The sequence below is a fragment of the Rhinatrema bivittatum genome, unplaced genomic scaffold, assembly GCF_901001135.1.
Source record: "Rhinatrema bivittatum unplaced genomic scaffold, aRhiBiv1.1, whole genome shotgun sequence".
Lineage (NCBI taxonomy): Eukaryota > Metazoa > Chordata > Amphibia > Gymnophiona > Rhinatrematidae > Rhinatrema > Rhinatrema bivittatum.
The window spans coordinates 25,830-39,193 of NW_021820499.1; the positions used below are offsets into that span (position 1 = coordinate 25,830).

Sequence of the window (13,364 nt, forward strand, 5' to 3'; positions counted from 1 at the left end):
AAAAAAATCAGCAGAACCAGAGGTCACGAGCTGAGGCTCCAGGGAGGAAGACTAAGAACCAATGTCAGGAAGTATTTCTTCACGGAAAGGGTGGTGGATGCCCTGGAATGCCCTTCCGGAGGAAGTGGTGAAGTCTAAAACTGTGAAGGACTTCAAAGGGGCGTGGGATAAACACTGTGGATACATCAAGTCTAGAGGACGTGAATAAAGAGGAGGCAGCAAAACACTGCACGGAGCGGCAGTAGCCACAGAGGCATTCACGGAGCGGGATGCCAGTGGCCAGTGGTTGGTGTTCCGCCTTCACGGAGGGCTGCCATCTCCAAAACAAAACAAAACCAAGAAACAAACAAACAAAGCAGGGGTGGGTAAGAGTATGGGGCAGGGGTGTGGCCTGCTTGTTGCAGCGGTTGCTACCCCTGTTTGAGCTGGATGTTCACTGGGATGCGGATACAGCGCTGCTCTCGGCATGGTGGAGGGGTGGAAGGGAGTTGGGGCCGGAGGGTGCTGGAAGCCAATAGTGATGGGTGGGAGGGAGAAAAAGGGTGGGAAAAAAAATAAATAAATGGATAAAGTGCGTAGCTTGCTGGGCAGACTGGATGGGCCGTTTGGTCTTCTTCTGCCGTCATTTCTATGTTTCTATGTACCTACAAAGAATGTTATACTACCAGTGCAACACAGTGAGTCTTTATACTTACACAGAACGTTATACCACCAGTGCAACACGGTGAATCCATATACCTATAAAGAATGTTCTACTACCGGTGCAACACGGCGAGTCTTTATACTTACACAGAACTACCAGTGCTGCATGTTCTACTCTCAATGCAACACAGCAAGTCTGTATACTTACACAGAATGTTCTACTACCAATGTAACCCAGTGAGTCCATATACCTATAAAGAATGTACTCCTACCAGTGCAACACAGCAAGTCTGTATACATACACAGAATGTTCTACCACCAATGCAACATGGTGAGTCCATATACCTATAAAGAATGTACTCCTACCAGTGCAACACAGCAAGTCTGTATACTTACACAGAATGTTCTACTACCAATGTAACCCAGTGAGTCCATATACCTATAAAGAATGTACTCCTACCAGTGCAACACAGCAAGTCTGTATACATACACAGAATGTTCTACCACCAATGCAACATGGTGAGTCCATATACCTATAAAGAATGTACTCCTACCAGTGCAACACAGCAAGTCTGTATACTTACACAGAATGTTCTACCACCAATGCAACACACGGTGAGTCCATATATCATCAGTGCACCATGGCGAGTCTGTATACTTAGAAGGATTGCTCTATCATCAGTGCAACACAGTGAGTCTGTATACTTACACAGAATGTTCTACCAACAGTGCACCACAGCGTGTCCATTTACTTACAAAGAATGTTCTACTACCGGTGCAACATGGCGAGTCTGTATATTTACATGGAATGTTCTAACACCAGTGCAACACGGTGAGTCCATATACCTAAAAAGAATGTTCTACTACTGGTGCAACACGGTGAGTCTTTATACTTACAAAGAACTACCAGTGCTGCATGTTGTACCCCCAATGCAACACAGCAAGTCTGTATACTTACACAGAATGTTCTACTACCAATGTAACCCGGTGAGTCCATATACCTATAAAGAATGTACTCCTACCAGTGCAACACAGCAAGTCTGTATACTTACACAGAATGTTCTACTACCACTGCAACATGGCGAGTCTGTATACTTAGAAGGATTGCTCTATCATCAGTGCAACACAGTGAGTCTGTATACTTACACAGAATGTTCTACCAACAGTGCACCACAGCGTGTCCATATACTTACAAAGAATGTTGTACCATCAATGCAACATGCTGAGTGTGTATACTTACACAGAATATTCTAACACCAGTGCAACACAGTGAGTCCATATACTTCCAAAGAATGCTATACCATCAGTGCAATATGGCAAGTCTTTAAACTTACATGGAATGTTATACTCCCAGTGCTACACGGTGAGTCTGTATGCTCACACTAAATGTTCTATCAGCAGTGCAACATGGCGAGTCTGTATGCTTACATAGAATGTTCTACCACCAGTGCAACATGTCAAGTTTGTATGCTCTCATGGAATGTTCTATCACCAGTGCAACATGTCAAGTTTGTATGCTCTCATGGAATGTTCTATCACCAGTGCAACATGTCAAGTTTGTATGCTCTCATGGAATGTTCTATCACCAGTACAACATGTCAAGTTTGTATGCTCTCATGGAATGTTGTATCACGTCTATGCTCACATGGAATATTTTACACCAGTGCAACATGGCAAATCAGCATACAAATCTGTATGCGTACACAGTGGCAAGGTAAAAAGTGTTTCAAATTTTGACTGAAGACCACTAGATAATATTTCCCAGATGCCTTATCCACTTGGCAGGTTTTTGAAAATTGACTTGCTTACAACTTTATGCAAGTTTAGCTGATAAGAGGAGGTCATTTTTAACTGGTTAGATTTATCCAGCTTACTGCTAAAGTCAGCTGGGTAATTCTTTTGAAAATACTGCCCAATATGCTTCAGACTTCAACAGTCATATACACCTAGCATGCAGAATCATTTACACCTGGCAAATACAATCATATACACCTAGCATGCCCAATCATATTCATCTGATATGCACAATCTTATGTATCCAGCATACACAATCATATACACCTAGCATGCCCAATCATATTCATCTGATATGCACAATCTTATGTATCCAGCATACACGATCATATACACCTAGCATGCCCAATCATATTCATCTGATATGAACAATCTTATGTATCCAGCATACACGATCATATACACCTAGCATGCCCAATCATATTCATCTGATATGCACAATCTTATGTATCCAGCATACACAATCATATACACCTAGCATGCCCAATCATATTCATCTGATATGCACAATCTTATGTATCCAGCATACACAATCATATACACCTAGCATGCATAAATCATTTACACCTAGCATGCAACAATCATATACACCTGGTAAGCAAAAATTATACACCTAATATGCACAACCATATATATACCTAGCAAGCAAAAATTATACATCTAGCATGCACAATCTTATAAACCTAGCATGCACCAATCATGTACACCTGGTATGCACAATCATATGTACCTGGCATGTACTAATCATATAAAGCTAACATGCACCAATGATTTACACCTGGCGTATACCAATCTTATACATCTGGCATGCAACAATCCTAAACACTTGCCATGTGCGTGACCTCTTGGTGCATTCCAATGATACACATAGCACACAGGTAGCTAAACAGATATGTAGATTTGTATCTTTAGCTTTACCTATGTACCATTTACAATTCTATCCCTTGACCTAAAATCCACAGACTGACAAAGTCTGTGGCTACCACATAGTTCTGCTTTTCCAGTAAAGAAAGACCTGCACTACAAGACCCAGAATGCACTGGCTGATTAATTAAAAAACAAAACAACAACAAACTGCTGGCTTAAGAACATAAGAAAATGCCATACTGGGTCAGACCAAGGGTCCATCAAGCCCAGCATCCTGTTTCCAACAGTGGCCAATCCAGGCCATAAGAACCTGGCAAGTACCCAAAAACTAAGTCTATTCCATGTAACCATTGCTAATGGCAGTGGCTATTCTCTAAGTGAACTTAATAGCAGGTAATGGACTTCTCCTCCAAGAACTTATCCAATCCTTTTTTAAACACAGCTATACTAACTGCACTAACCACATTCTCTGGCAACAAAATCTAACCCTAGTGCTTCAGACTCAGCCCAGATGCTGTGTGATGGAAACACTTACCTTCAGTCTCCAGGTCTGTATCATAGTCTTCCTCCTTTTCAGGCTGCTCCTGTGGTGCAGAATCAGAATAAGCAGTGAGGCACATGGACAGCACAGATGAGGAGAGATCATCCATCTTGCCCTAGACCCCGTCTACCACCTCAGAAACAGAGGAGAGGCAGGCCCCGGTCCCTGTCTCCCTGTGCATGCATGCCCTGTACTGTGCTCACACCCTCACTCCCGGGGTAAAGCCGGGGAATGTAACAGCTCTGCGTGTGCCTGAGATGCCCCATAGACACAGGCTGCATCTCTGCAGTTCGGTTTCTGGGGATGGGGATGGAGGAGAGGGGAGGAGAGCTATTTATAATGTATATGCTCCCGGCCAGGACAGAGAACTGTATCTGGTTTCTCCAAAGCTCAATGACTTCTTTTCGTGTGTACTGTGTGTGTATATGTGTGTGTGTGTGTATATGTGTGTGTGTGTGTGCGTGTGTGTATGTGTGTGTGGGTGTGTGTGTGTATGTGTGTGTGTACTGTGGGTGTGTGTGGGTGGGTGGGTGAGTGTGTGAGTGTATGTGTGTGTGTGTGTGTGTGTATGTGTGTGTATGTGTATGTGTGTGTATATGTGTGTGTGTGGGTGTGGGTGTGTGTAGTGTGTGTGTGTGTACTGTGTGTGTGTGTGTGTATATGTGTGTGTGTGTGAGTGATTGGGTGTGTGTAGTGTGTGTGTATGTGTGTGCGTGTTTGTATGGTATGGGAATCTGATACACGTACAATAAGCCCAAGGAAAAGTGGTCTTGCAGAACACTGCGCTCACAGTGCATGGGACTTCTGTTCTGACCGTGCCTCGTTGAGCAGGGTTAGGTTAAACCAAACCCGCATGGGAGCCTTTTTTTCATCAGCCTGACACGTTGGAACCGTCTGCCAGTTCAGCTGAGGGGCGTGCAGGATAGGAAGGAGTTTAAGCGGATGATTAAGGCATATTTTTGTCAGTAGGCATTGGACTTTTCCTCCAGGAACTTGTCAAAACCTTTTTTAAACATAGCTATACTAACAGCTTTCACCATATCCTCTGGCAATGAATTCCAGAGTTTAATAATGCTTTTAGTAAAAAAAATATCTTCTCCTATTTGTCTTAAATGTATCACCTAATAACTTCATTGCATGTCCCCCAGGGAGCAGAAGACCTGATCTGGCAATCAAATCCAGATCCCTCCACTTGGCAGAGCACAGCACTGCCACTGGTCCAGGCCTCCACTCAGCCACCCAGCTGGCCTTATTGTGTCTTTTTTTATTCTATTGCTCACAATAAGTAAATTATTGCAAGGTGGACTGACTATGGGCACCACAGAAATTCTGAACGAATGAATAAATAAATAAAAGTGTAAGCAGATACCTCTCTGTAAGTGCACATTCCATCAGTGCTGTGGCACCATTCCAGCTGGTGCCATTCTCCTTCCCCCTCCCTCCCCCTGCAGCCATGCACATCACAGATTTTCTTCTCAATTGCCTTCCGCTGCCTCCTGCCAGGTTAATCGAGGAGGTTTGCACTGTCCCAGGTCTGAGATGCCAGCAGAGGGAACTCTGATGCCACTTCATGACGGACCCACCTGTGACTCACTCCTTCCGCTCATCCTACTAATCTATAATTCATTTTACAATTCTGGTAGAAGGAAGGTGCAGGAATCATCCTCCAGGATCAAATGTTGTGGGTAATGCCCCACTCTGCAGTTGCAGCAGAACCAGAAGGGGAAAAGCTCCAGAGAATTGTTTATTTATTTGGCCATTTTATATACCGTCGTTCCACATGAAGATCACAACGGTTTACATCACAACATGAATATTATAGGTAGCCAATTACATTCACTTGGTGTGTTCCTGTATCATATTTTAGTGACAGACACATGCATTGAATAAGATGGAGAGAGGTGGTGAGATATACAGGGATGAGGTAGAAAACCTTTAGTGTAAGGTACTGGAGGGATATAAAGTTAGGGGCTGCGAGGTGATGTTTCAGCTATATATTTATTAGGGATGTGAATCGTTTTTTGACGATTTAAAATATCGTCCGATATATTTTAAATCATCAAAAATCGTTAGAGGCGATATTTAATAGGAATTCCCCCGATTTATCGTCAAAAATCGTAAATCGGGGGAAGGGGGAAAGGAAGGGGGAGGGCGGGAAAACCGGCACACTAAAACAACCCTAAAACCCACCCCGACCCTTTAAAATAAATCCCCCACCCTCCCGAACCCCCCCCCCAAAATGCCTTAAATTACCTGGGGTCCAGTGGGGGGGTCCCGGTGTGATCTTTTACTCTCGGGCCTCCGGTGCATTGTAGAAATGGCAACGGTATTTTTATATACCGACATTCATCCAGGATATTTTTGACTGCCACAGCACACTGAACTGACGATTTCAATGTGTTATCCACTATTTATTTATTTATTTATTTGATGAGTTTTATATATCGTTATTCGGTAGAGCCATCATAACGGTTTACAAAGTGAATATTATTTTCTTAACAGTATTGAAACATTATAACAGAATGAGCATATATAGAAATAAACAAGTCAGGTCAAATAACTATTCTTGTGTTGGAAGTGGAGGGAAGCGAGTTTGGTTGGAGATTAGAGTTGAGAGTTCATTTGATGGTTGGTATGGTCAGTTGATAGTGGGTCAGTGAAGAATTTGTGGAAGAAAAAAGTGTTTAGGTCTTTTTTGAACGTTTTTATGTTGTGCTGAGTTCTCAAGTCTTCAGGTAGTGTGTTTCAGAGTTTGGGGGATGCGATGGAGAAGGCTCTTTCTCTTGTTGTTGTCAGATGTGCATCTTTTATGGTAGGGATGTTTAAGTAACTTGAGTTATTGGAGCGTAGGTTTCTAGAGGGTTTTTGCTGAGTTATGTTAAGCATGTTTAGGCCTTGGTCATCTTTGTTTAAAATTTTGTGAATGATGGTCATTGCTTTGTAGGCAATACGTGCAGTAATAGGAAGCCAGTGAAGCGATGTTAATATGGGCGTTATGTGGTCATTTTTTTTTGTTCCTGTTAGGACTCTGGCTGCTGAGTTTTGTAATATTTGTAGAGGTTTGAGGGTTGAAAAGGGTATTCCTACTAGTAAGGAGTTGCAATAGTCGAATGTGGAGAAAATGAGTAGTTGCAGGACTGTTCTGAAATCGTCTGGGTTGAGAAATGGTTTCAGATGTCTTAGGGTTAAGAGTCTGTGGTATCCTTCTTTAGTTTTATTTGATATGTAGTTCTTAAAAGAGAGATCTTTATCAATGATGACTCCGAGGTTCCTGGTGTGGTTGGTGGGGATTATAGATATAATGTGTTTGTCTGGAATTGTCAGGGGTGGTGGCGCTGGATTCTGTTTTTTGTCCATGAGAATTATTTCAGTTTTGTCAAAATTGATTATTAGCTTCAAAGAATTTAGGAGATGTTCGATTGAAACCTGTAGATCTGAGGTTTTCTTGTAGGTGTCTTCGATAGAGTTATGTATGGGAATTAGAAGCTGAATGTCATCAGCATATAGGAAATGTGTGATTTTGTGCTCTTCAAGTAGTTGGCAGATGGGGAGAAGGTAAATGTTGAAAAGGGTGGCAGATAAAGCAGATCCTTGAGGGACTCCAGTGTTAAGGTTGATCATTTTTGATGGCTTGTTTTTGATTAATACTTGGTATGTACGGTCAGATAGGTAGGAGGAGAACCATTGTAGGGTTGTCCCAGTTAAACCAATTTGAGTTAGTTGTTCCAACAGTATCTTGTGGTTTACTGTATCGAAGGCGGCCAAGAGCTCTGCTTGATGCCACAGTCTGCCATATCTGCAGCAGGCGATCAAATAAGTAAGCAATAATTCACCAGAAATTTCTATCCTCCTTCTTAGTTAACTCACTGATAGAGGGCCCCTGTCTATTTCAAATCTATTTCAAATCAAACTGGTCACACAGAGGAAAACCATTCCCAGCAACCTCTATTCAATGTTTTTGCAGCTTTCCAGCATGAAGAGTACAACAAAAATGCAAATGTTAGTGTTCGGCCATTTTGTCTTGACATTAACCTCCAAACTCTAGGCTGTCAATAACATTTTTTTTGCTGCCTCCGCCTTGTCAAAATCTGTGAGGTGCCTCCCTGCCATGCACGCTGGTAACTGCAAAACAAACCGCATTTGCTTATGGATCAACGTAGAGCAGATTTGCGCAAATTTCTTTGCTGATATACTTTCAGCGAGTAATCTTGAAACACTTGAATGCGCTGTGATTCATATTTAAGATCTTGCTTTTTGCAAAAGGCCTGCACGATGCGCTGCTTATGAGCGAAGTTTAAAAGCTGTGCAATCATGACTCGGGGTCTCGTATCATCATCCCGCCTCCACCCCAGCCGATGTGCCTGCTCAGTTATTAAACAGGCAGTCTCAGGCAGCCATGCGGCCAGAATGTTCGGTAAGTCCTTGTCTGCCAAATGTTCGCCGAACCCCACAAAATGCAGATTGTTTCTGCAAGATCTATTTTCTAAATCGCCTATCTTATTTTCATGGGCTAGCAACAATTTCTCCATATTGTGTAGCGTTGATTCAATGGCCACAGAAGCATCTTCTAGGGCTGAAATGCGGCCCTTCTGCGGGGACGCGTTCTAACAATCCTAACACACTAACTACCAGCTCAAACAGTAATGAGAAGGCATGAAAAGGCAACACTGCAATTTTACAACAGGCCCTAGAAGAGCATTATACCTCATACTGGATTGCTAGACAGACTACCCACTAGCACAATGCACAGATCCTCACCAAACACAGAATAAGCGCCCACAAATTAGAAACAGAAACATGTAGATAAAAACTGAAATGGAAATCTCTTATGCAGTGTAACACCAAACAGAAATGCATTTTCTCCTGCACAGAGAAAACCCAGCACATCAAAAAGCTGATATATTCCAGTCATTAAACTGAAAATAAATAGTCTTTTGTTACCTCTGTTATGTGAATATTTTATTTTTCTAATCAGCTTGGTTGCAGTCTCTTTTCTTCTGTCTTCTAACCCCTTTTCCAAGGTTTACTGTCCATTTTTCATATCTTCTCTCATGTTTCTTTTACTTCCTCCCCTACGTCTACCTCTGACAATTTTTTGCCCTTTCAGCCTCACTTCTCCGTTTATTTCCAATACTTATATTCTGCTTAAACCTACACCGTTGTACAAAGCGGATTACGTAAAATAACACATAAAACAAGACAGGGGCAAAATACTAAGCAAAAAAAAAAAAAAAAAAAATCAAAACACAACCATAAAAACCGAAATAAAAATCAAAGCATGTAACCAATTAAGAAAAGGCCTTGGTAAACAAAATAGACCTAAGCCATTTGTGAAATGTTCCATAGTCTTGCGGTAATCATATCTTGTCTGGCAATGAAGTCCATGTGACAGGACCAATGTTTGAGAAAATCCATAGGCAAGCAATCATGAGGTCTTGACAAGAAAGCAGTGAAAGCAAATCTTTTCCCACCAAAGGCTCTCCACGCATAGATAAGATTTCACCCTACCTTCTCTCCCTTCTTTATCTACTGTCAGGGGCAGTGGGGGTCAAACTTGCAGCCCCACGTGTTCAAGGCCAGGGGATGTTGCAGTGAAGCCACAGGGACCCTGACTCAGTAACAATCCTGTGGAAATTATGAAGCTGAAACAGCATTAGGGAGCGCCACCTGTACGAGCTCTCTATTGAAGCAGCATAAGGTGAGTCCCAAAGTGAGGGCTGGCAGCTGCCTGCACCCAAGGGCCCATCCCACAGGAAACGGTGGCTGCTTCTGGCAGAAGCAATTGCCTCCAGACTGCTTGGCCTCCCTAAGGTCTCAGCAGAGTGGGCAGTGACATCTACCAGCTTTTCATCTGCCATCCTCTTTCCAGCCCAACTCCCCACTCTCTTCCCTCTAACTTGTTGGATTCGTGAACCCTTGGACCAAGGTGGCGTTGACGCTACCTGCAGGAAGAAGACCTGCAGGTCCCCACCCTTGGCTGGTGGATTCAGAAGTGGCAGAGGCCCAACCATACCAGCCTTCGTTCCCCTCGGGTTGAGCCTTTGGGTGCCGGGGCTGGCAGGTCGTGGGGGGGGGGGGGGGGGGGGGCATTGCTGATGAGAGGGAGATCCGTGGAGAGCAGTGCAGATGTGACGCAGGCGAATCCGGAAGCAGGCTAGGGTCGGTGACAGGCAGCAGTCAGGGATGTCCAGTAAGGAGGCTGTGGTCAGTGACAGGCAGCATTCAAGGAGATCCATAAAGCAGGCTGTGGTCAGTAGCAGGCGACGTTCAAGGAGATCCAGGAGACAAGCTGAGGTCAATACCGGGTATCGATCCGAAGGAAAAGCGAGATGAATAGGCAGGGCAGGAAGATGTGGAGCAGAACAGCTGGGAGTCATGGAACACTGAGGAACAAAAGAACTGACCACAAGAACTGAAGAACAAGGAGGAAGAACACTGGAACTGAGCAACAAGGAGGAAGACGCTGGAGCGAGTCACTGTGCTTAGGCAATAGGAAGACCTTTGTTGCCGAGGCGAAGAGGGGATGCACCAGTGGCCTCTTTTATAGGCCCTTCCTTGGGGCACTGCTAGCCTTCTCCCGCCATGGGCCCTCTAAATGAAGGTAAGTTGGATGCGCGAATGCCTTAGGGAGGCCTGGGGAAGGCATCGGCAGCGCCCCGCTGCGGAGACCGTCTGCCGTGCTGTGGAGCAGCATTCTGCCGCGCTAGAAGGGAGAGAGGTGCGGGGCGTTAGGGAGCAGCTGGGGAGGCCCAGCCTATTTCATCTTCTGTCATTTACCAACAACCCTAATACCCTATTTCCACTCTCTGTAATCACCCCAACCCTAGCTCTCGACTACTTTCCTCTGCTTCTCATCCCCTAACTAGGCTCACATTTTTGTCACTCATCCCCCTGCCTCCAGCCCCTTTTCTTGTGTCTCTTATCCAAAAATCAGCCACCTCCTTCCTCACTCCATTTCCATCCTCTTACACCTCTTTCACAGACCCATCCCTTTCCACTACCCTCCTACTCCTCCAGCCCTTTAACCATATCTTGACCCATCCCCACAAATTAACCTTTTTCTTCTACTCCATTATCTCACATCCACAGTCCCACTTCAAACATTTCAGCCCATCTAATGCACCGTCACTCTTCCCCATCATCCAGGTGTCGAGTCCCTATTCCCCCATCCATCCACAAACAAAATGCCATTCTGGGTCAAGCAAAGTACCAGCAAGCAGTTGCGTCCGTCACTGCTCGACGCTCTCACTCCGCCCTCCTTACCACTGTGGCGACTCCCTTCGGGCCTGATGGACAGTTTGCTGCCACGGCGTCTCCATGCCGTCTTCCTCCGGCGTCCCCGGAGAGGCACGACGCTGTCATCAGGAACATGGCTGTGGATCCGCCATGTTCCTGATGACGTAGGACGCGTGCGCGCTCCAAATGATGTACCAGCAAGGGCGCGAACCTCGGGGGCGTCCCTCTGAACTGTCATCCGTTTCCAATATAAAAGGTCTCAGAAATTGCTAACGGATCGAGTTAGCAATGGGTTTCGCTACCTAAGCTACTCTGCCTCCTCGGACTTACCAGGGGTACCCGCTCCTCGGGGACCTCGCTCTCTTTCTCTATTTCAGATTGCAGATAGGAACCGGTACTCGCTCCTCGAGGGCCCATGTTCCTGAAAACTCTGAAGATTCTCTACTGCCTGGAAGCTATCACAGATACAGACATTTGTGAGTTACCATCGCTCTCTCAGAGCTTTCCCTGGAACCAGGTACTCGCTCCTTGAGGGCCTAACCCTTTCCAGCTACTGAGCTTTCTAAGACCTTACGTGAGATCTGTCATCCAGTTCTGGCTATGAACACAGCATACCTGTCAACTCACTATCTATAGTTTCTCTACAGCTCAGCTACCCTGGGATAGTAGTTCCAGTACCTGAGGGACTTCAGCCCTGCCGGGTGTAGCAGATCACTACTGCCACTTCTGGTGGTTCTACTACCTGTCTAATAAAATAATTCTGTGTCTGTCTCCATACTCAAGCCTAGCCGGTGGTTCCTCTCAGGATATCCTCCTGGGGGCGCAGTCATCTGCCATCGGCCCAAGGATTCACCTATCTACATCCCTCTACAGCTGAGTGTCCTCTCCAAGCACTCCGCTGGTAACAGATGGCTACTCCTTTCCTACCAGGAGTCTTCAGCAACAGATTCATAACAGCTTGCTAACTCCACCTCCTTCAGGAGCCAGTACATAACAGATTGCTACTCCTTCGTCTAACACAGAGCTTTCCTAACAAGATTGCTAACTCCTCCCCTCTCAGGAGTCGAAGCATAAGAGATTGCTAACTCCTATCTGATGTCTCCGCCCATCCGGCATCAGATCCATAACACAAGCCCAGCATCCTTTCTCCAACACAGGCCAATCTAGGTCACAAGTACTTAAGAACATAAGAAATTGCCATACTGGTTTATACCAAGGGTCCATCAAGCCCAGTATCCTGTTTCCAACAGTGGCCAAACCAGGCCACAAGAACCTGGCAATTACCCAAACACTAAGAAGATCCCATGCTACTGATGCAATTAATAGCAGTGGCTATTCCCTAAGTAAACTTGATTAACAGCCGTTAATGGACTTCTCCTCCAAGAACATATCCAAACCTTTTTTTAACCCAGCTACACTAACCACATCCTCTGGCAACAAATTCCAGAACTTTATTGTGTATTGAGTGAAAAAGAATTTTCTCCAATTAGTCTTAAATGTGCTACTTGCTAACTTCATGGAATGCCCCCTAGTCCTTCTATTATTCGAAAGTGAAAATAACTGAGTCACATCTACTCGTTCAAGACCTCTCATGATCTTAAAGACCTCTATCATATCCCCCCTCAGCCGTCTCTTCTCCAAGCTGAACAGCCCTAATCTCTTCAGCCTTTCCTCATAGGGGAGCTGTTCCATCCCCTCTGCTCTGCCTTGTATTGAACTGAACCCCGAAATACTCCAGGGTCTGAGAGGGCTGCAAATTGCTCTTGGCCAGATTCACTACCCAGCCTAATTCCTGTAGCAAGGAAACCACCCTGCAGGAGGCGCGAACATTCTCCTCCACTTCCTTGGCTCGAATCAACCAGTCGTCCAGATATAGGTGAATTAGAATGCCCTCCTTGTGGAGGGAAAGGTCCTGGGTGCTGTGGCTAGCCCAAAAGGCAAGACCTGAAACTGGTAATGACAATCCAGAATAGCAAACCGGAGGAACTGCTGATGTTCCCGATGGATGGGAATATACAGATATGCCTTCGTCAAATCTAGAGATGTGAGGTACTCCCCTACTTGTACTGCCATTATGACAGAGCACACCATTTCCATCCTGAAATGCATGACTCATAAATACATATAGTAACATAGTAATGACGGCAGAAAGACCACAACGGTCCATCCAGTCTGCCCAGCAAGCTTCCCAAGATAGTATTGCTGCTCCTTGCAGGTTATTCCCATGTTTCTGCTAAGGGTAGTAACTGCCGCTCCATGCAGGTTACCCCCACATTTCTGTTAA

The 13,364-nt window shown here is 44.9% G+C and overlaps 1 protein-coding gene across 1 annotated transcript in view; it reads right to left on the reverse strand.

Moving 5' to 3' along the window:
- The window catches only part of LOC115081679 (leucine-rich repeat-containing protein 74A-like), a gene marked incomplete at its 3' end in the record, with an annotated part of 50,606 nt that overhangs the window by 24,745 nt on the left and 12,497 nt on the right, over nucleotides 1-13,364 (reverse strand). Inside the window, exon 3 of the mRNA XM_029586103.1 lies at nucleotides 3,839-3,887. Within this exon, the coding sequence (XP_029441963.1) occupies nucleotides 3,839-3,887 (49 nt within the window). The remainder of the gene's footprint in view (nucleotides 1-3,838; nucleotides 3,888-13,364) is intronic.